At 41.3% G+C, this 23,004-nt stretch overlaps 1 protein-coding gene across 1 annotated transcript in view; it reads right to left on the reverse strand.

Annotated features, from left to right (window-relative positions):
* Positions 1-23,004, reverse strand: part of PRKCZ (protein kinase C zeta) — a 508,310-nt gene that overhangs the window by 378,997 nt on the left and 106,309 nt on the right. The window contains exons 4-5 of the mRNA XM_053690355.1: positions 6,539-6,628; positions 4,500-4,550 (exon numbers count right to left, since the gene is read on the reverse strand). Coding sequence (XP_053546330.1) covers positions 4,500-4,550; positions 6,539-6,628 — 141 coding nt within the window. The remainder of the gene's footprint in view (positions 1-4,499; positions 4,551-6,538; positions 6,629-23,004) is intronic.

Below are 23,004 nucleotides of genomic sequence, written 5' to 3' on the forward strand. Positions count from 1 at the left end.
GCAGCAGCAGTGACAGGCGCAATGCATGCAAGAGGCTGTAGGATAAAACCTTGTTGAATAAACATTTTCTTAAGGTAACCCTCTAACTTTTTATCTATTGGATCTAAGAAAGCACAACTGTCCTCGACAGGGATAGTAGTACACTTTGCTAGAGTAGAAACTGCTCTCTCCACCTTAGGAACTGTCTGCCATAAGTCCCGTGTGGTGGCGTCTATTGGAAACATTTTTCTAAAAACAGGAGGGGGAGAGAACGGCACACCTGGTCTATCCCATTCCTTAGTAATAATTTCTGTAAACCTTTTAGGTATTGGAAAAACATCAGTACACACCGGCACTGCATAGTATTTATCCAGTCTACACAATTTTCTGGCACTGCAATTGTATCACAGTCATTCAGAGCAGCTAAAACCTCCCTGAGCAACACGCGGAGGTGTTCAAGCTTAAATTTAAATGTAGAAATATCAGAATCAGGTTGCATCATCTTCCCTGAGTCAGAAATATCACCCACAGAAAGAAGCTCTCCTTCTTCAGCTTCTGCATATTGTGAGGCAGTATCAGACATAGTTCTTAAAGCGTCAGTATGCTCTGCATTTCGTCTAACTCCAGAGCTATCTCGCTTTCCTCTAAATACAGGTAGTCTGTCTAATACCGCTGACAGTGTATTATCCATGACTGCCGCCATGTCTTGTAAAGTAAACGCTATGGGCGCCCTGGATGTACTTAGCGCCATTTGAGCGCGAGTCCCTTGAGCGGGAGTCAAAGGATCTGACACGTGGGGAGAGTTAGTCGGCATAACTTCCCCCTCTTCAGATTCCTCTGGTGATAAATTTTTTAAAGACAGAATATGATCTTTATTGCTTAAAGTGAAATCAGTACATTTGGTACACATTCTAAGAGGGGGTTCCACCATGGCTTTTAAACATAATCAACAAGGAGTTTCCTCTATGTCAGACATGTTTATACAGACTAGCAATGAGACTAGCAAGCTTGGAAAACACTTTAAATCAAGTTAACAAGCAAATATAAAAAACGGTACCGTGCCTTTAAGAGAAACAAATTTTGTCAGAATTTGAAAAACAGTGAAAAAAGGCAGTAAATCAAACTAAATTTTTACAGTGTGTATAATAAGCTAACAGAGCATTGCACCCACTTGCAAATGGATGATTAACCCCTTAGTTAAAAAAACAGATCAAAAAAACGATATAGACGTTTTTTAACAGTCACACCAAACTGCAACAGCCTTGCTGTGGGCTTACCTTCCCCAACAAACGATTTTGGAAGCCTAAAAGCCCTTTAGAGATGTCCTGTAGCATTCAGGGAACTCCTGGATGTCTCAGTCTGTAATAGTTAATACACAAAAAAGCACTAAACTAGGCCCCTCCCACTCATAGTAACACAGTGGAAAGCCTCAGGGTAGTAGCAACAAACACTGTGGGGGACTTTAAAAATGCATGGGACAAGCATAGGGCTATCCTACGAACTAGATAAGTTTATACTGTTAGGTAAGGTGGGGCAGACTTGCTGGGCCTATGGCTCTTATCTGCCGTCAATATCTATGTTTCTATGTTTCTATGTTTCTAGGCAAATTTAAGCCAGCCATGTGGAAAAAAACTAGGCCCCAATAAAGTTTTATCACCAAAGTATATATAAAAACGTTTAAACATGCCAGCAAACGTTTTATATTGTAAATATAAAAGAGTTTTACCTCAGAAAGTAAGCATGATACCAGTCGCTATTAAATCACTGTATTCAGGCTTACCTTACATAAATTTGGTATCAGCAGCATTTTCTAGCCTTCATTTCATCTTCTAGAAAAATATTAACTGCACATACCTCATAGCAGGATAACCTGCACGCCATTCCCCCGCTGAAGTTATCTCTCTCTTCAGACATGTGTGAGAACAGCAATGGATCTTAGTTACAACCTGCTAAGATCATAGAAATCCCAGGCAGATTCTTCTTTTTTCCTGCCTGGAACAAAATAGCACAACTCCGGTACTATTTAAAAATAATAAACTCTTGATTGAGGCAAAATAACAGCTACATTTCACCACTTATCTCTTACTACCTCCATGCTTGTTGAGAGTTGCAAGAGAATGACTGGATATGGTAGTGAGGGTTGGAGAAATATAGACAGCTCTGCTGTGGGTGTGCAAGTTCCTGTTGGGAATGAGAATATCCCACAAGTAATGGATGATCCGTGGACTGGATACACCTTACAAGAGAAACAAATTTATGGATGCAAACAGCATCTTAGATTGGGGGGCTTTAAAAATAAATTCTGTATGTAAACAGCAGCTTAGATTGGGGGGGCTTTAAAAATAAATTCTGTATGCAAAAAGGATCTTAGATTGGGGCGGGACTTATAAATTCTGTATGCAAACAGCATTTTAGATTGGGGCGGGACTTATAAATTCTGTATGCAAACAGCATTTTAGATTGGGGCGGGACTATAAATTCTGTATGCAAACAGCATTTAAGATTGGGGCAGGACTTATAAATTCTGTATGCAAACAGCATTTAAGATTGGGGCAGGACTTATAAATTCTGTATGCAAACAGCATTTAAGATTGGGGCGGGACTTATAAATTCTGTATGCAAACAGCATTTTAGATTGGGGCGGGACTTATAAATTCTGTATGCAAACATCATTTTAGATTGGGGCGGGACTCATAAATTCTGTATGCAAACAGAAGCTTAGATTGGGGGGGCTTTAAAATACATTTTGTATGTAAACAGTATCTTAGATTGGGACAGCTTTAAAATAAATTCTGTATGTAAACAGCAGTTTAGATTGGGGCGGGACTTTAAAAATAAATTCTGCATGCAAACAGCATCTTAGATTGGGACAGGACTTTAAAAATAAATTCTGCATGCAAGTACCGGCCCCTTTTTTCTTTTTCTTTTTTTTTTAATTAAATAAACGTATTCTTTGCTCTACTCAGAACAAAGAGGGGAGTAAATGGGGTACAGGGTTTTTCTTTTCTTTTTTTTATAAGAAACCCACCACCAATACCAGCAACATAATTAAAACAAAAATTTGTGGTAATTTGATGTTTGCACTCCACATTGCTAAGGTCTAATATGTGTTGGGTTCTTCAATACAATAATGTTACTGCAACTGGTAAAAGAAACATTGTACTCAACATTTTCCCTTTTTTATGTAAAAAGTAAACACAAAATGTATTTATTTATTTTTTTAGACAAATGTTCACGTCCTGTCACATGCCCTCTGTCCACCAGTAAAGCACTGGCAGTTGTCCCTATTGGCAAGTGAGGATTAGTATGATGTATAAAACCAATACTGGAGATGCATGCCCTCTATCCACCAGTAAACCAGCAGCAGTTGTCCCTACTGGCCAGTGAGGATTAGTAGGATGTATATCACCAATACCGGAGAGCCATATCCTCTCTCTACCAGTAAACCAGCAGCAGTTGTCCCTACTGGCCAGTGAGGATTAGTAGGATGTATATCACCAATACCGGAGAGCCATATTCTCTCTCTACCAGTAAATCAGCAGCAGTTGTCCCTACTGGCCAGTGAGGATTAGTATGATGTATATCACCAATACCGGAGAGCCATATCCTCTCCCCACCAGTAAACTAGCAGCAGTTGTCCCTACTGGCCACTGAGGATTAGTAGGATGTATATCACCAATACCGGAGAGCCATATCCTCTCTCCACCAGTAAACCAGCAGCAGTTGTCCCTACTGGCCAGTGAGGATTAGTAGGATGTATATCACCAATACCGGAGAGCCATATCCTCTCTCCACCAATAAACTAGCGGCAGTTGTCCCTACTGGCCAGTGAGGATTAGTAGAATGTATATCACCAATAACGGACAGCCATATCCTCTCTCTACCAGTAAACTAGCGGCAGTTGTTCCTACTGGCCAGTGAGGATTAGTAGGATGTATATCACCAATAACGGACAGCCATATCCTCTCTCTACCAGTAAACTAGCGGCAGTTGTTCCTACTGGCCAGTGAGGATTAGTAGGATGTATATCACCAATACCAGAGAGCCATAACCTCTCTCCACCAGTAAACCAGCGGCAGTTGTCCCTACTGGCCAGTGAGGATTAGTAGGATGTATATCACCAATACCGGAGAGCCATATCCTTTCTAGACCAGTAAACTAGCGGCAGTTGTCCCTACTGACCAGTGAAGATTAGTTTGATATATAAAAATGAATACTGCAGTATTAGTTGTAATTTAAATTTTTAACAGCTTCTACTTGTAATTTTTTTTTCACTTAAAAAACCCATAGTCAACATGTATAAAGTCTGCTCCTCTGTATACAAAATAGCTTTGAGTAAAGTGTTCCTTTAAATGTAATTGGTGCACAGTACAAAGACTAGAGAGCATCTTAATCAGGGTATTTCTGGCAAGTGAGAATCAGAGATACTTTTTTATAAGACACTTCACGATCATCACGATTAAAGTTTATTCCTTATCACAAAACGAGATATTAAGAGAGATAAAAGGTTTATTACTTACTGTCTTCCCCTGGGCAAGGCATTCCTGGCTTTTCCGGGATGCTGGGAAACACTACAAAGAAAAAGCACAAAAAAACAAAACAAAAAACAGTAAGAAAAAGATGATTAACAATTGCTTTTTATCTGCATCCCTGCGATTCTAGTTTCCCTAGAGCAGAGCTTCCGGTGAGCTGTGAGATGTAGGCCACTTGGATGCGTTGCCAGTTGCATTCTTAATAAGGCCAACTTTTCACACTGTGCTGAGAGCAACACACAACTGAAGACAAGAATGAGTGCATTAAAGGGACAAGAAACCCATTTTTTTCTATCATGATTCAGAGAGATCATACAATTTTCAGCAACTTGCCAATTTAATTCTATTATCTAATTTGCATCATTATTTAGGTAACCTTTGTTTAAAAGCATAGCTAGGTAGGCTCATCACCTGGGTGCTATTTGCTGATTGGTGGATACACATTTTATATATGTGCAGCCATATATGTAGGGATATGTAACCCAAAATTTTTGGGTGAATCAGACGGAGTATACAAGTTAAAAACGTTTTCAATTTACTTCTGTTATCAAATTTCCTGCGTTCCCATGATATTGCGTTGAAGAGATACCTAGATAGGCATTTCGAGCACTAATGCAGGAAATAGTGCTGCCATATAGTGCTCCTGCAAATGGAAACATTTTTGCAAAGCTGTTGCCATATAGTTATCCAGAAATGGGCCGGCTCCTACACACGTCACTGCTTTTTAACAAAAGATAGAGAAATAACGAAGACAAATTGATTAAAGAAGTAAAATTAGAAAGTTGCTTAAAGGGACACTGAACCCAATTTTTTTCTTTTGCGATTCAGAAAGAGCATGCAATTTTAAGCAACTTTCTAATTTACTCCTATTATCAAATTGTATTTGTTCTCTTGCTACCTTTATTTAAAAAAGAATGCATCTAAGCTTTTTTTTGGTTTAGGAATTTGGACAGCACTTTTTAATTGGTGTATGAATTTACCCACCAATCAGCAAGGACAATCCAGGTTGTTCACCAAAAATGGGCCGGCATCTAAACTTACATTCTTGCATTTCAAATAAAGATACCAAGAGAATGAAGAAAATTTGATATTAGGAGTAAATTAGAAAGTTGCTTAAAATGTCATGCTCTATCTGAATCACAAAAGAAATAATTTGGGTTCAGTGTCCCTTTAAAATTGCATTTTCTATCTGAATAATGAAAGGAAAATTTGGGTTTCATATTCCATTAAAATATTATGTGTTAACTAAGAAATGTATAATGTAGATTAAATAGCTGTGAAATTGTGATTGCAAAAAATAATAATAATAACAAAATAAATAAAAATAAACGAACCCGCTGAGAAAAAAAGGAGGAAATGTAATTTAGAGATAAGTGAGATTTTATCATGAACATCTACAGTAATTATATGTAGAGCAGATGTTGAACAAAGTCAGTACAATAGAGCACAACGCCTCTGTAACTGAAGGATGTGTATAGCACAATAGTTTAATTATTTTATGCACCCAACCACATAAAAAAAATCTTCATCATTAAAAGTAAAACCGTGTTTTACATAAATTTCTTTACATTGCCATAAACACATTTGTAAGATGGCATAAAAAGAAAGAGCATCTTTTGTAACCATTAAAAATATATGATTAAACAACCTTACAATTTACGTCATCTAAATCCCTTTGTTCTCTTGGTATCCATTGTTAAAAAAAAAAAAAGAAGCATACCTTGTAGTAGGTTCAGGAGCAGCAATGCACTACTGGGAACAAGCTGCCGATTGGTAAATGGACTTCTATACTTGTCAATTGCTCACCCAATGGGTTCAGCTTCATTCCCAGTAATGCATTGCTGCTCCTTCAACAAAGGACGCCAAGAGAATGAAGCAAATTTGATAATAGAAGTAAATTGGAAAGATGTATAAAATGATATGCTCTTTCTCAATAACAAAAACCCTTGAAGTACAAAAACTCATCTTCTGAACACTCCATTAAAAACCTCAAAAGCATTTATTTATTTACAGTTAACAGTGTTTACCATGAATGCTTAGTGCTTCTTCTTTATATATGGAATATAAGCGAAAGGCTTCTTCCAGTTCCATCTGGGAAGATATAGTGCATGGATCACCTGAAGAAAAGAATAAATATATACATTACTACTTGAGTATCAGAAGCAAATTCACCCCTTAAAGGGATAGGAAACCCAAAATTTTTCTTTCGTGATTCAGATAGAGCAGGCAATTTTAATCAACTTTCTAATTTACTCCTATTATCAATTTTTCTTTGTTCTCCTGATATCTTTATTTGAAAAGCAAGAATGCAAGCTTAGAACCCTGCCCATTTTTGGTTCAGAACCTGGGTTGCGCTTGCCCTTTTTTTTTTTTTTTACTACATTTAGCCACCAATCAGCAAGCGCAACCCAAGTGCTGAACCAATAATGGGCAGGTTTCTAAGCTTGCATTATTGCTTTTCAAATAAAGATATCAGGAGAACGAAGAAAATTTGATAATAGGGGTAAATTAGAAAGTTGCTTAAAATTGCATGCTCTATCTGTATCATGAAAGGGAAAAAAATGGGTTTACTTTCCCTTTAAGGACCGGGCATTTAAAACTTCCCCAAAAGACCAGAGCATTTTTAGCATTTTTGCCATCACTACATTTAAAACAGAAATAGAGCCTTTTTTATATTTACCTATCAAAACTATATATATATTTTTAGTAGACAACCCAAAGTATTGATCTAGGCCCATTTTGGTATATTGCATGCCAAAATTTCACCGCCAAATGTGATCAAATAAAAAAATCGTTAACTTTCTCACAAACTTTAGGTTTCTCACTGAAATGATTTACAGTTTGTGCAATCATGGCACAAATGGTTGTAAAAGCTTCTCTGGGATCCCCTTTGTTCAGAAATAGCAGACATATATGGCTTTGCCATTGCTTTTTGGTAATTAGAAGGCCGCCAATTGCAGCTGTGCACCACACTTATTATTCCCAGCAGTGAAGGGGTTAATTAGGTAGATTGTAAGGTTAATTGTAGCTATAGTGTAGAGATCAGCCTCCTACCTGACACTTCTCACACCCTGATCCCTCCTTGATCCCTCTCAAACAGCTCTCTTCCCTCCCCCACCCCTCAATTGTTACCCTCGTCTTAAGTACTAGCAGACAGTCTGCTAGTATGCAGTATTAGACTTTTTTTCTTTTTTTTATATTATAATTATGTTCTTCAGTGTAGATCCCTGATCCCTCCCAAAAAGCTCTCTAACCCTCCCCCACTAACTAATTACCACCATCTTAGGTACTGGCAGCTGTCTGCCAGTACCCAGTTTTACAAAATTTGCCAAGTTTATTATATAAAATTAAAATAAACCACACATTTTTTCTGTAGTATAGCTGCCCCCAACCTCATTTACCCCCTCCCAGATCGAATTTCCCACCCTCTTATCCCACCTCCTCAGTATGATCCCCCTCTCCCTCCACCATCGCTCTGAAGGTTTTTTTCTGTAGCGTAGCGGTCCCACCCCTCTTAAGAACCTTATGAGCATGCACGTCTTTGGCGTTCTAAGGCAGCAGTGTATGCAACAATGTTTTTAGTAATGTTATACATTGTTGCAAACACTGCTGCAATAGAGTGCTAAAGACACATGCACACTTCCAATCTCCTATGAACCTACCAAAGTGTATTCTTCAACACACTTTGAAACCTCTTGATTTAACAGGTTATATCTTTGTTTTTAAAGTTTTATTAAAACACATTTTTGTATACATTGGCGATCAGAGCCTCCATATTGTTCCTGCAACTTGGTGTGGACATATTGGAATTGCCTTTACTGATCCCTTGCTTGGCCAGTTGCCAGATTGAAATCCTCCTGCATCGCACAACCAGTCGAAATACATCAGATCTACATAAGTGGCCATCGGTTAGGACGTGTATATGACATTCCAGCAGCCTTGGTTCAGTGAGCTGGGTCACTGAAATTACCCAGCATGCTTCTTACACCACATTTGAAAGATGCCACAATTGTGAGTATTCTGTGTGTCGGAATATTAGTAGTTTGAAGTAGCATACTGATACACACAGGGGGCGCCTTCTTTTACGTTTTGTTCTAGGAGAATGAAGCAGATTTGATCATAGAAGTAAAACAAAAACAGTAGATTTTTATGAACCCATAAACTGTTCTATCTTACAAACTAGTTGTAGAACATGAATATATGAGTAAGCCAGGGTTTACAAAACCTTTCTATTACCACTGCAAACTGTGTGTACGTGAGGGGGAGCCCCCAGATTGCCGTTGAGGTGGGTGAGTGCTAGAGACGGCTCTGAGCCGTCATCAGCACTTGACTGAAACAATTTGCGATGGCTCAGAGCCTTCGTTAGCACTCAAAGGGTTAAATCATGAACTTTGTGACTCTAAAAAAAACAAACAGATTTTTATGAACCCATAAACTGCTCCATCTTACAAACTAGTTGCAGAACATGAATATATGAGTAAGCCAGGGTTTACAAAACCTTTCCATTAATTTACCACTGCAAACTGTGTGTATGTGAGAGGGAAAGGGTTCTACTGCCGTCCTTCCCCCACTCTGGGTGGCTGCAGTCAGCAGACAACCGAATACTGACCCAGCAACATGCTACACAGTGTTCGCTTAATCAGTAGAGGCACTCATTAATATTCATCACTAATTTGCCACAGCAAAAATATTTTTAAAAAAAATGAATAATTATATTTTTCAATTTGCTTGATTGCTTACATATGCTATTCATGTAAAAAAACAATTACTGATGAGCACAATGGAAGTTACCTTGACAGATCTGGTGTGATTAGTACACATCAAATGAGAAGTGTAGTACATTCAAGTCATCTCAACTTCCTTCCACTATATACACACACAGTAATTACAAAGAATTATAAGAACACAAAAGACATCAAAAAGTTTTAAAGATGGTTACATCATAGCAATATCCCTGAGCTGTATCATGAAGCATTTGGGAGGTTGCCATAATCAAGAGTTATAAGAATAGGAATCAAGTGACAAACCGCCAGCCAAGGACACCCATAGGAAAGGTCACTGCTTAGACAGTAAGTAAAGCTATCACCATACAAGATCCAGATTCTTGATCCTGTCTAAAAGAGTCAGATGTTATTGATATAGTTCAAAAAAATATTGACAAAAAGGATGTTACATCTTTATTTTCTTCTTAAAACTTTGCAACTTTTTTGGCTCTTTCAAATGTTCAAATTAATATATATATATATATATATATATATATATATATATATATATATATATATATATATATATATATATATACAGTGAGGCCTCGGTTTACGAATTTAATTCGTTCTCCGTGTCGTTTCGTATTGCGAAAAATTCGTAAACCGAAACACGGTTTCCCATAGGAATGCATTGAAAATCAATTAATGCGTTCCGGAGGTCCGAAAAAATTCAAGTAAAGTGTCCAAAAAAGGCTCCAAAAGGCTCCAAAAGGCTTAACAACTTGCTGCAAATGGCTCCAATGTCTCCAAAAGGCTCCACAACTTGCTGCAAATGGCTCCAAAAGGCTTAACAACTTGCTGCAAATGGCTCAAAAGGCTCAACAACTTGCTGCAAAATGGCTCCAAAACCTCTCCAACACCTCTACACTGGTACCCAAACTTCATTAATTCAATCATACTTGAGTATGCAGGGGGCACAGGGGCCACTGGTTTCGTATTGCGAAAAATATTCGTAAACCGAGGGGGGCAAACCGGCATTTTGACCGGCATTTTGTTTCGTATTGCGAAAAAAATTCGTAAACCGAGTCAAATTTTCTTCAAATTTCGATTTCGTAAACCGAAATTTCGTATACCGAGTCGTGCGTAAACCGGGGCCTCACTGTATATATATATATATATATATATATATATATATATATATATATATATATATATATATATATATATATATATATATATATATACTGTATATGCCACCAAAAAAGGTAAAAATAGTTAATTAGTTAAATAATTTAATTAATTGATTAACAAATTAATTAAAATTGGCATGAACCAAGCCTTCAAACTAAAAAGAAAAAGAAAAGGTCTGGGAGGCATTCTGCTAAGAAGGGCTGTGTGGGGATTTGAACCTGTGGCTCTGTGGTTGCTATTTCTGTTTGCGTACATGTTGAGCCACAGCCAGTTCTAGCAATAGCATGGATCTTAAAAGATCTGATAAATAACTATTTGCCTTACTTGTTATTACACCTGTGCAACACACAGGTGTTCTCAATTCTGGAATTAATCAGAACCAACCCTGTGCAAAACCTCCCCATTTAAGGATGGCTTTTAGTCTGCATTTGTGTCTTCACATTGGATCTGTTTTGTCAAGTCAGAACCTGTTTCCTGTACTTCTTTGGAGAAAGATTTCACCTTTGCACCTGTTTACAAGGTATTACCAGGAGAAAGCCTTTAGCTTTAAACCTGTTACCAATCTACAAGTTTGTTTCCTGCTTTATGCAATTCCTGCACTCAGCTATTGCCAGGAGAAAGACTTCACCTTTGCACTTGTTTACAAGGTATTACCGAAAGAAAGCCTTTACCTTTAAACCTGTTACCAATCTACAAGTTTGTTTCCTGCTTTATGCAATTCCTGCATTCAGCTATTGCCAGGAGAAAGACTTCACCTTTGCACCTGTTTACAAGGTATTACCAGGAGAAAGCCTTTACCTTTAAACCTGTTACCAGTTCACAAGTTTGTATCCTGCCTTGTGCAATTCCTGCACTCACCTATAACCAGGAGAAAGACTTTACCTTTACACCTGTTACCAGTTCACAAGTCTGTTTCCTGCCTTATGCAATTCCTGCACTCAGCAATTACCAGGAGAAAGACTTTACAAGTTGTTTTCTGCCTTGTGCAAATCTTACATTTCAGTTATTACCAGGAGAAAGACTTTTCTTTTTGAATCTGAATCTCTGCTTACTTTGTTTGTTTATTTTCACTCCTGCCGTATGTGGTCTTAACATACCTGAGTAGCATATTTAAAGATTCTGCAAGTATTTGCTTAATCAAAGTATTTTGTGTTTAAATAAATTTGTTATCATTTTCAATCAGTAGTGGCTTCTACTAATCTTCCTTTAAAGCAACTGTTCCAGACAATGAGGCTCTCACATGATATCCTGAGACAGAACATGACAGAATGTGAAGACCTTAAAAGAGAGCCCTCTGGGATTATTGCTGTATTGGAATCAGTGTTAAAGTTTATTAAGGACATACTGATTAACTTCATGGAGCTGATGGAAATGTTATCTCTCCCAACCGAAACATTGTCTAAAGTTACCTCCCAAACAAGGAAAGGTTTTAAAGAACCCTTAACAGAAGAGGAGAAAATTCGGCGAAGACAACTTAACCTCTGTTTCTATTGTGGGGGAACTGGTCACCGCATCACAGGGTGTCCAGTAAGACCCCCTAGAGGATCAAGTCGAGATACAGCCAAGTTTAAAATAGACTCTGTTAAGGGAACAAATTATTCTTCCATTCGCAAACTTAAAGATACCCCTGGAGAGGATTCAGCTACTGAGAATACATCTATTCTACAAACAACCGTTTCTAACATGCTTCAAGAAATGGTACCTGATTTGAAACAGATGGTCATTGGGAGTACAACTCCAACTACATCCATTACCCATACCACTGCGTCTGTTTCTGCATCAACCACATTGGGGAACTCTGCAAAAATACCTCCTGGAAATCCTGCACATTACCTTGTTTCTGCCCTGGTTGGAGATCCATCTAACAAAAGTCACTCATCAGACATAAAAGTGACAAGTCTTCCAGCTGAATCAGACCCTGACAAATCTAAAGTTCCACACCTCCCTGCACCACCTTCACCCAGCTACTCATTGACTGAGAAAGAATTGAATGAGATGGTTGAATTGGATATAAATGACACAGAAAATGAATTCCTGGACTCTGAAGGTGAGGTCATACTTTACCCGGAGGTACTCTACCCATCAGGCAGATATGACCCAGATAACAAATTCCTTGACTCTGAAGGAGAGGTCTTTTCCTACCCGGAGGTACTCTGCCCATCAGCCAGTCCATTGCAAGCTGCTGGGTATAATCAGGAACCTCTAAATAAAAACTGTCTTGGTTTTTCAGCTCTTGTTATCCCTACAGGGGTATCTTCTAAGGGTCCCCAATCTCAGGCAGCTGTTCCAAGCAAAGAATCAATTCCATCTGATTGTATTAGGGCTTCAAATGGAACACTTGTTCGTAAATCCCACCTTCAGATGTTTGAACAGGCTTTGAGCGCCCGGAGTGCGCTCTTTGAGGGGGAATCTGTCATGAACCAAGCCTTCAAACTAAAAAGAAAAAGAAAAGGTCTGGGAGGCATTCTGCTAAGAAGGGCTGTGTAGGGAATTGAACCTGTGGCTCTGTGGTTGCTATTTCTGTTTGCTTACATGTTGAGCCACAGCCAGTTCTAGCAATAGCATGGATCTTAAAAGATCTGATAAATAACTATTTGCCTTACTTGTTATTACACCTGTGCAACACACAGGTGTTCTCAATTCTGGAATTAATCAGAACCAACCCTGTGCAAAACCTCCCTATTTAAGGATGGCTTTTAGTCTGCATTTGTGTCTTCACATTGGATCTGTTTTGTCAAGTCAGAACCTGTTTCCTGTACTTCTTTGGAGAAAGATTTCACCTTTGCACCTGTTTACAAGGTATTACCAGGAGAAAGCCTTTAGCTTTAAACCTGTTACCAATCTACAAGTTTGTTTCCTGCTTTATGCAATTCCTGCACTCAGCTATTGCCAGGAGAAAGACTTCACCTTTGCACTTGTTTACAAGGTATTACCGGGAGAAAGCCTTTACCTTTAAACCTGTTACCAATCTACAAGTTTGTTTCCTGCTTTATGCAATTCCTGCATTCAGCTATTGCCAGGAGAAAGACTTCACCTTTGCACCTGTTTACAAGGTATTACCAGGAGAAAGCCTTTACCTTTAAACCTGTTACCAGTTCACAAGTTTGTATCCTGCCTTGTGCAATTCCTGCACTCACCTATAACCAGGAGAAAGACTTTACCTTTACACCTGTTACCAGTTCACAAGTCTGTTTCCTGCCTTATGCAATTCCTGCACTCAGCAATTACCAGGAGAAAGACTTTACAAGTTGTTTTCTGCCTTGTGCAAATCTTACATTTCAGTTATTACCAGGAGAAAGACTTTCCTTTTTGAATCTGCATCTCTGCTTACTTTGTTTGTTTATTTTCACTCCTGCCGTATGTGGTCTTAACATACCTGAGTAGCATATTTAAAGATTCTGCAAGTATTTGCTTAATCAAAGTATTTTGTGTTTAAATAAATTTGTTATCATTTTCAATCAGTAGTGGCTTCTACTAATCTTCCTTTAAAGCAACTGTTCCAGACAATGAGGCTCTCACATGATATCCTGAGACAGAACATGACAAAAATGTAGCATCCTGCAGCCCGAACTGTGATGGAATGAACATTATGTTTGGCTTGTTAACTCGTCTATGTGATTATTGGCCACAGCACAAAAATCGACAGGAAAGGCATTAATGATTTTATGTACTGATACAGTCTTTACGAGGGATGGGGAATAGTATTTTATTATTTTTTTATGCTAATTTGAATGACTGTATTGTAATTGTACAGCCATACTACACATACATCAGTTGCTAAAAATCTATACTTTGGCACTTAAAGGACCAGTAAACACAATAGATTTGCATAATCAACAAATGCAAGATAACAAGACAATACAATAGCATTTACTCTGAATTTCAAATGAGTAGTAGATTCTTTTCTAACACATTTCAAAGTTATGTATATTTCCACTCCCCCTGTACCATGTGATAGCAATCAGCCAATCACAAATGTATATACGTATAGTCTTAGTTCTTGCACATGCTCAGTAGGAGCTGGTGATTTAAAAAAGTGTAAATATAAAAGACTGTGCACATTTTTTTTAATGGAAGTAAATTGGAAATTTCTTTAAAATTACATGCTGTATCTGAATCATGAAAATGTAATAAAACCTGAGTGTCCCTTTAATAAGTACTTTCGTATTAGCTTGCTTTGCATTATAAAATGCAGAGCAAGCTAATACAAAAGTATTTATTAAGTGCCAAAGTATAGATTTTTAGCAACTGATGGAGAGAAAAAAAACAACCTTTTCACTACTATCTATCATACCGCTGGTTTTGTAATCGTCATATCTGGTCTTGGACTTAATACATTTTAAAATATGTGAGAGAAAATAAATTATGCTTATCTGATAATTTCATTTCTATTGTGGGGAGGAAAGTCCACTGCTTCATTCATTACTATTGGGAATTAAGAACCTGGCCACCAGGAGGAGGCAAAGACACCCCAGCCAAAGGCTTAAATACCTCTCCCACTCCCCTCATCCCCCAGGCATTCTGCCAAGGGAACAAGAAACAGAGTATAAATGGTGCCAGAAGAGAAATCGAATTTAGGTCCGCCCACCGGAGATATGGGCGGGAGCCGTGGACTCTCCTCCCCACGATGAAAATGAAATTATCAGGTAAGCATAATTTATGTTTTCCATCTAAAGGGGAGGAGAGTCCACAGCTTCATTCATCACTATTGCAAACATATACCCAAGCTCTAGAGGACACTGAATGAAACCGGGAGAGTAAAAGGCGGACCCTAATCTGAGGGCACCACAGCCTGTAGAACCTCCCAAAAGCCGCTTCCACAGAAGCAAAAAAAATTTGAAAAACTTTGTAAAAGTATGTAAGGAAGACCAGGTAGCCGCCTTACAAATCTGCTCCATAGAGGCCTCATTCTTGAAGGCCCAAGATGAAGCCACCGCTCTAGTGGAATGAGCCGTGATCCTCTGAGGAGGCTTATGTCCCGCTGTCTTGTAAGCCAGACGAATCAAGCTCCTCAGCCAAAAAGACAAAGAAGTAGCAGAAGCCCTCTGACCCCTGCGTTTCCCTGAATACACAACAAAAAGAGATGTAGATTGTCTGAAGTCCTTTGTAGTCTGAAGATAGAACGGACCACATCTGGATTAAGAAGTAACCAATCCTTCGAAGAAGAAGGGTTGGGGCACAGAGAAGGAACAACTATTTCCTTATTGATGTTATGATTGGACACCACCTTGGGAAGAAATCCCAAGCTGGTGCGAAGAACAGCCTTATCCAAATAAAAAAACAGATAAGGTGACCCATGTTGCAAGGCCGCCAGTTCAGATACTCTGCGAGCCGATGCAATGGCCAACAGGAAAAGAACCTTCTAGGACAGAACCTTAATGTCAAGGGAATGCATAGGCTCAAACAGGACCCCTTGCAAAACCCTAAGGACCAAGCTCCATGGGGGAGCAGACTGCCTAAAAACAGGCCTGATTCAAGACAAAGCCTTGCAAAACCCTAAGGTTCAAGCTCCATGGGGGAGCAGACTGCCTAAAAACAGGCCTGATTCGAGACAAAGCCTGAACAAAGGATTGAATGTCAGGGAGCTCAGCAAGTCTCCTGTCTAACAAAACAGATAATGCCGAAATCTGTCCCTTTAAGGAACTAGCGGCAAGTCCCTTCTCTAAACCTTCTTGAAAAAAGGACAGAATTCTGGAAACCCTCACCTTGTGCCAAGGGTATCCATGCTTCTCACACCAGGTCAAGTAAGTCTTCCACACCTTAAGGTAGATGCGCCATGTGACTGGCTTCCTTGCCTGAACTAGAGTGCCAATCAGACTTTCAGAAAAACCTCTCTTGGCTAGGACTAAGCGTTCAATCTCCACGCAGTCAGCCTCATAGAATTGAGATTCTGATGTTAGAAAGGACCCTGTTCCAGCAGATACAGGGTAACCTCCATGGCGGAAAGGATGACATCCTCACCAGATCCGCAAACCACGTCCTCCGCAGCCACGAAGGAGCAATCAGAATGGTCAACGCTCTCTCCTGCTTTATGTGTGCCACTATACGAGGCAGAAGTGGTAAGGGAGGAAAAATGTACGCTAGATCGAACCCCCAAGACACCGCTAATGCATCTATCAGTTCTGCCTGGGGGTCCCTCGACCCATAACGGTGAAGTTTGCAATTGAGTCTGGACGCTATGAGATCTATCTCCGGCGTCCCCCATCTGAGACAAATCTCCGCAAACACCTTGGGGTGAAGAGACCATTCCCCCGGATAGAATGTTTGCCTGCTGAGAAAGTCCGCTTCCCAGTTGTCCACACCTGGTATGTGGATCGCCGAAAGCGAGCAGTTGTGGGCCTCTGCTCATTCTAGTATCCGAGACACCTCACCGTACCCCCCTGATGGTTGATGTAAGCCACTGAGGTAATGTTGTCCCTCTGAAACCTTATGAAGTAGAACGCCCCCAGGGGCCACGCCTTCAGAGCATTGTAGATAGCTCAAAGTTCCAGGATTCTGGCACCCCAAACAGCTCTCCATCCCGCCAGGCTTGCATCCATGGTCACAATCTCCCAGGATCGTCTCAAGAAGGATGTCCCCATGGACAGTTATTCCGGGCGGATCCACCAAGAGAGGGAGGTCCAAGCCCGTACATGCATGGATATCAGCTGTGAGAGATCAGAATGATCACCGTTCCACTGCCTCAACATGCATAACTGAAGAGGCCTGAGGTGAAACCTGGCAAATGGAATGACGTCTATGCTGGAGACCATGAGCCCGATCACCTCCATACATTGTGCCACCGAGGGCCTCTCTGAGGATCGAAGGGCCAGACAAGATGACGCAAGCTTCCTGCTTCTCTGATCCGTGAGAAAAATCTTCATGGACACCGAGTCTATGATCTTGCCTAGAAACTCCACCCTGGTGCTGGGTACCAGGGAGCTCTTTCCGGAGTTTATCCTCCAACCATGAGATTGAAGTAACAGGAGCAGAGACCATGAATGGTCCACTGCCTGACTGAAGGACGGCGCCTGAACCAGGATGTCATCTAGATAGGGCTCCACCACAATGCCCCTGGATCTGGCTACAGCAAACAGGGCCCCGAAAACCTTGGTGAAAACTCTCTGGGCCATCGCCAGACCGAAAGGAAGGGCCACAAACTGGAAGTGCTGGTCCAGAAATGCAAATCTTAGGAACTTGTAGTGGTCCCTGTGAATTGAAACATGAAGATAGGCATCCTGCAAGTCTATTGTGGTCATGAACGGCCACTCTTGAACTAGGGGCAAAATGGACCTGATCGTTTCCATTTTGAACGATGGAACAGACAAAAACTTCTTTAAACACTTCAGATCCAAAATCAGGCGGAATGTGCCCTTCTTTTTTGGAACTACGAACAGATTTGAATAATACCCTAGACCCCTTTCTGCAAGGGGTACTGGTACGATAACACCTAGAGAGGAAAGATCCCTCACACATCCTAGAAAGGCATCTTTCTTTTCCGACCTCGATGACAGGTTTGACACAAGGAATCTGCCCCTGGGAGGGAATGACTTGAATCCTATCCTGTAACCCTGGGAGAAAACCTCCAGAACCCAGGGGTCCTGAACATCCTGCAACCAGGCTTCGGAGAATAGAAATAACCTGCCCCCTACTTGGCCCCTAGACCTGTCGGGGGCTGCCCCTTCATGCCGACTTGGTCTCTGCGGGCTTCTTGTTCTGTTTGAACTTGTTCCAAGACTAAGCAGGCTTCCAAGTTCCCTTGGACTGCGCTGGGCCTTATCTGCATGAAAGGGACGAAAAGTAGGTCCTTTCGGTTTAGCTTTCTTATCTTGGGGTAGGAAGGCACCCTTGCCTCCCGTAACCGCGGACATGATCGAGTCCAGGCCTGGACCAAACAGAATCTTTCCTTGAAAAGGCAGGGACAGCAACCTCAATTTAGAGGTCATGTCCGCCGACCAAGATTTTAGCCACAAGTCCCTGCGTGCTAAAACCGAAAACCTTGACACCTTAGCATTCAGGCGAATAATTTGCATATTGGCGTCGCAAATGAAAGAATTGGCTACCTTCAAAGCCTTAAAGGGACATTATACACTCATTTTTTCTTTGCATAAATGTTTTGTAGATGATCTATTTCTATAGCCCATAAAGATTTTTGTATTTTTTAAATGTATAATTTTGCTTATTTTTAAATAACATTGCTCTGATTTTCAGACTCCTAACCAAGCCCAAAGTTTTATGAGAATACTGTCAGCTACCTACTCCAGCTTGCTCCTGTTTGTGTAAAGGGTCTTTTCATATGCAAAAGAAGGGGGAGGGGGGGGGAGTGTCTTATTTCCCACTTGCAGTGGGCTTTCCAACTACCTTTTCAGCTAAACTGAGAGCTTCTAAGTAAGTTTTTAAACAGTTTTATACTGGATTTTTATATCAGTATCTGTGCATCTTATTCTTTATAGTAGTGTCTATTACCTGTAATTACAGTATATGAAAATGAGTGTATACTGTCCCTTTAATTTTCTCCTTCACCTCTTTGAAAGAGGGTTCACCCTCAATCATTTCACTCAGGGAATCAAACCAATATGACGCAGCTCCAGCAACCGCGGCTACGGCTGCTGCCGGCTGAAAAACAAACCCTGTGTGCTGAAACATCTTTCTCAGCATGTTTTCCAACTTTTTATCCATGGGCTCCTTAAACGACGATCTATCCTTTAGGGAAATAGTCGTCCGCTTAGCGAGCATGGAGATGGCACCATCCACGCTAGGAATGGTCCTCCACAACTTCAACTGAGCCTCCGGAACAGGGGAAAAGTTTCTCAAAGGACGAAGAAGGGGAAAAGGAAGAACCTAATCGAGCCCATTCGTTCTTGAGAATGTTAGCCATCTTTATATGAACTGGGAAGGTCTGGGGTACCACCTTGTCCTCATAAACCTTATCTAGCTTAGGGATAGAAGGTAGCAAAAAGCGCAAATTCTCCATCTTAAACCTATAACCAGGCTCTTCTGCCGGAGCTTTAGAAGACACAGATTTCGACCCAGAAGGAGTCCCCTCCGACGTGTCGGAGTGGGCCCCTTACATCGAACCACTCCGCAGGAGCATCCGACAAAGACAAGTCCTGAGTCGGGCCGCTCTGAAAGGCCCTACGCTTGCGCTTAGCAGAACGTAGTAAGGTGTGGATCACGTTAGAAACCGCCGCCTGCAGTTGATCCGCAAAATCTGGCGGCCAGCATATCTCTCCCGAAGGAGCAACAGTCAGACCCCAGGGCGCTGCATGTGCAATAGGGGACTCAACTCAGGACGGAGAACCCTCAGAGGTGGATGGCTCAGTGGTACTAGACATTCTCTTAGTCTTAGATGTCTCGACCCTCTCAAGGCATATGGAACATAATTGGGCAGGCTGGTCTACCGGAACCTCACAATAAACACAGGTATGAGACTTTGTCAAAGAGGGAGTACCCTCTAATGCATCAGAATCCTCCATAGCTTACGCTTTTATTAGAATAAAATAGAAAATGGCCGGGGCACTCACCACCTCCTATGAACCGGACTACAGAAACTGCTTTGTCTCCTCCGCCGCAGATCAGACCGGAAGTGAAGAGCCCCACCCAGTCCCGCAGGTGCCTCGCAGGACCGCCCCTGCCTAAAGGAGAAAACGTGCCAAAAAAGGACCACGCAAAAACTCCCCAGAAAAGAACCTAATAGTTCCACACATTGCCAGAGCCTTATCCCGCACAGAGCAGCAATGACACAATAAACAATATCATGTATAAACCCCCCCCCCGTTCAATAATCCCCCCCTACCAGGAATATGAACCCTTGATTCTGTAAAGATAAAAGGCGCCACACTGTGACCCTGTCTTCTATGTTAACATTGTGTATAAAATGAAACAATCTTACCAGAATCCACACAGTGGAACAGGAACACGTCCCTTCAAGTATGACAGGTCATAGCAGCACTCCTGACATGGACTTGCGAGAAGAAAGTAGTCTGCGAAACTCGTCAACGCCGATTGCATCTCCGGACTCTAACTTTCACCCAAGTCCTCACCGAGAAGCCTTATAAGGCTACTTAAAACTCCTGTCCCACTGAGAAGAACAATACCCTCCATAAGAGACATCCGAATCTTCGGAAGCTCTGCGCCACCTCCTGTGACAAAAGGCAAAGGATGGCTGGGGGATGAGGGGAGTGGGAGAGGTATTTAAGCCTTTGGCTGTGGTGTCTTTGCCACCTCCTGGTGGCCAGATTCTTAATTCCCAATAGTAATGAATGAAGCCGTGGACTCTCCTCCCCTTTAGATGGAAATCTAGATCAGTGGTTTTCAAAGTGTAGGGCGGGCCTCCCCAGGCGGCGCTAGTGCATATAAGGGGAGGCACAGGAGCAGTGACATGCAGCAAAACATAAGGGATTTACTAGCCTGTCGAATGATAAGAGGAAAGAGACACAACCTTTTAAGTAGAAACAAAATGGGGGGGTTTAAAGGGACTTTAAACACCTCAAGATAGTAAAACAGAATTTATGTTTACCTGATAAATTACTTTCTCCAACGGTGTGTCCGGTCCACGGCGTCATCCTTACTTGTGGGATATTCTCTTCCCCAACAGGAAATGGCAAAGAGCCCAGCAAAGCTGGTCACATGATCCCTCCTAGGCTCCGCCTACCCCAGTCATTCGACCGACGTTAAGGAGGAATATTTGCATAGGAGAAACCATATGGTACCGTGGTGACTGTAGTTAAAGAAAATAAATTATCAGACCTGATTAAAAAAAGACCAGGGCGGGCCGTGGACCGGACACACCGTTGGAGAAAGTAATTTATCAGGTAAACATAAATTCTGTTTTCTCCAACATAGGTGTGTCCGGTCCACGGCGTCATCCTTACTTGTGGGAACCAATACCAAAGCTTTAGGACACGGATGAAGGGAGGGAGCAAATCAGGTCACCTAAATGGAAGGCACCACGGTTTGCAAAACCTTTCTCCCAAAAATAGCCTCAGAAGAAGCAAAAGTATCAAACTTGTAAAATTTGGTAAAAGTGTGCAGTGAAGACCAAGTCGCTGCCCTACATATCTGATCAACAGAAGCCTCGTTCTTGAAGGCCCATGTGGAAGCCACAGCCCTAGTGGAATGAGCTGTGATTCTTTCGGGAGGCTGCCGTCCGGCAGTCTCGTAAGCCAATCTGATGATGCTTTTAATCCAAAAAGAGAGAGAGGTAGAAGTTGCTTTTTGACCTCTCCTTTTACCGGAATAAACAACAAACAAGGAAGATGTTTGTCTAAAATCCTTTGTAGCATCTAAATAGAATTTTAGAGCGCGAACAACATCCAAATTGTGCAACAAACGTTCCTTCTTTGAAACTGGTTTCGGACACAGAGAAGGTACGATAATCTCCTGGTTAATGTTTTTGTTAGAAACAACTTTTGGAAGAAAACCAGGTTTAGTACGTAAAACCACCTTATCTGCATGGAACACCAGATAAGGAGGAGAACACTGCAGAGCAGATAATTCTGAAACTCTTCTAGCAGAAGAAATTGCAACTAAAAACAAAACTTTCCAAGATAATAACTTAATATCAACGGAATGTAAGGGTTCAAACGGAACCCCCTGAAGAACTGAAAGAACTAAATTGAGACTCCAAGGAGGAGTCAAAGGTTTGTAAACAGGCTTAATTCTAACCAGAGCCTGAACAAAGGCTTGAACATCTGGCACAGCTGCCAGCTTTTTGTGAAGTAACACAGACAAGGCAGAAATCTGTCCCTTCAGGGAACTTGCAGATAATCCTTTTTCCAATCCTTCTTGAAGGAAGGATAGAATCTTAGGAATCTTAACCTTGTCCCAAGGGAATCCTTTAGATTCACACCAACAGATATATTTTTTCCAAATTTTGTGGTAAATCTTTCTAGTTACAGGCTTTCTGGCCTGAACAAGAGTATTGATAACAGAATCTGAGAACCCTCGCTTCGATAAGATCAAGCGTTCAATCTCCAAGCAGTCAGCTGGAGTGAAACCAGGTTCGGATGTTCGAACGGACCCTGAACAAGAAGGTCTCGTCTCAAAGGTAGCTTCCAAGGTGGAGCCGATGACATATTCACCAGATCTGCATACCAAGTCCTGCGTGGCCACGCAGGAGCTATCAAGATCACCGACGCCCTCTCCTGATTGATCCTGGCTACCAGCCTGGGGATGAGAGGAAACGGCGGGAACACATAAGCTAGTTTGAAGGTCCAAGGTGCTACTAGTGCATCCACTAGAGCCGCCTTGGGATCCCTGGATCTGGACCCGTAGCAAGGAACTTTGAAGTTCTGACGAGAGGCCATCAGATCCATGTCTGGAATGCCCCACAGCTGAGTGACTTGGGCAAAGATTTCCGGATGGAGTTCCCACTCCCCCGGATGCAATGTCTGACGACTCAGAAAATCCGCTTCCCAATTTTCCACTCCTGGGATGTGGATAGCGGACAGGTGGCAGGAGTGAGACTCCGCCCATAGAATGATTTTGGTCACTTCTTCCATCGCTAGGGAACTCCTTGTTCCCCCCTGATGGTTGATGTACGCAACAGTTGTCATGTTGTCTGATTGAAACCGTATGAACTTGGCCCTCGCTAGCTGAGGCCAAGCCTTGAGAGC

The sequence above is a fragment of the Bombina bombina genome, chromosome 8, assembly GCF_027579735.1.
Source record: "Bombina bombina isolate aBomBom1 chromosome 8, aBomBom1.pri, whole genome shotgun sequence".
NCBI lineage: Eukaryota > Metazoa > Chordata > Amphibia > Anura > Bombinatoridae > Bombina > Bombina bombina.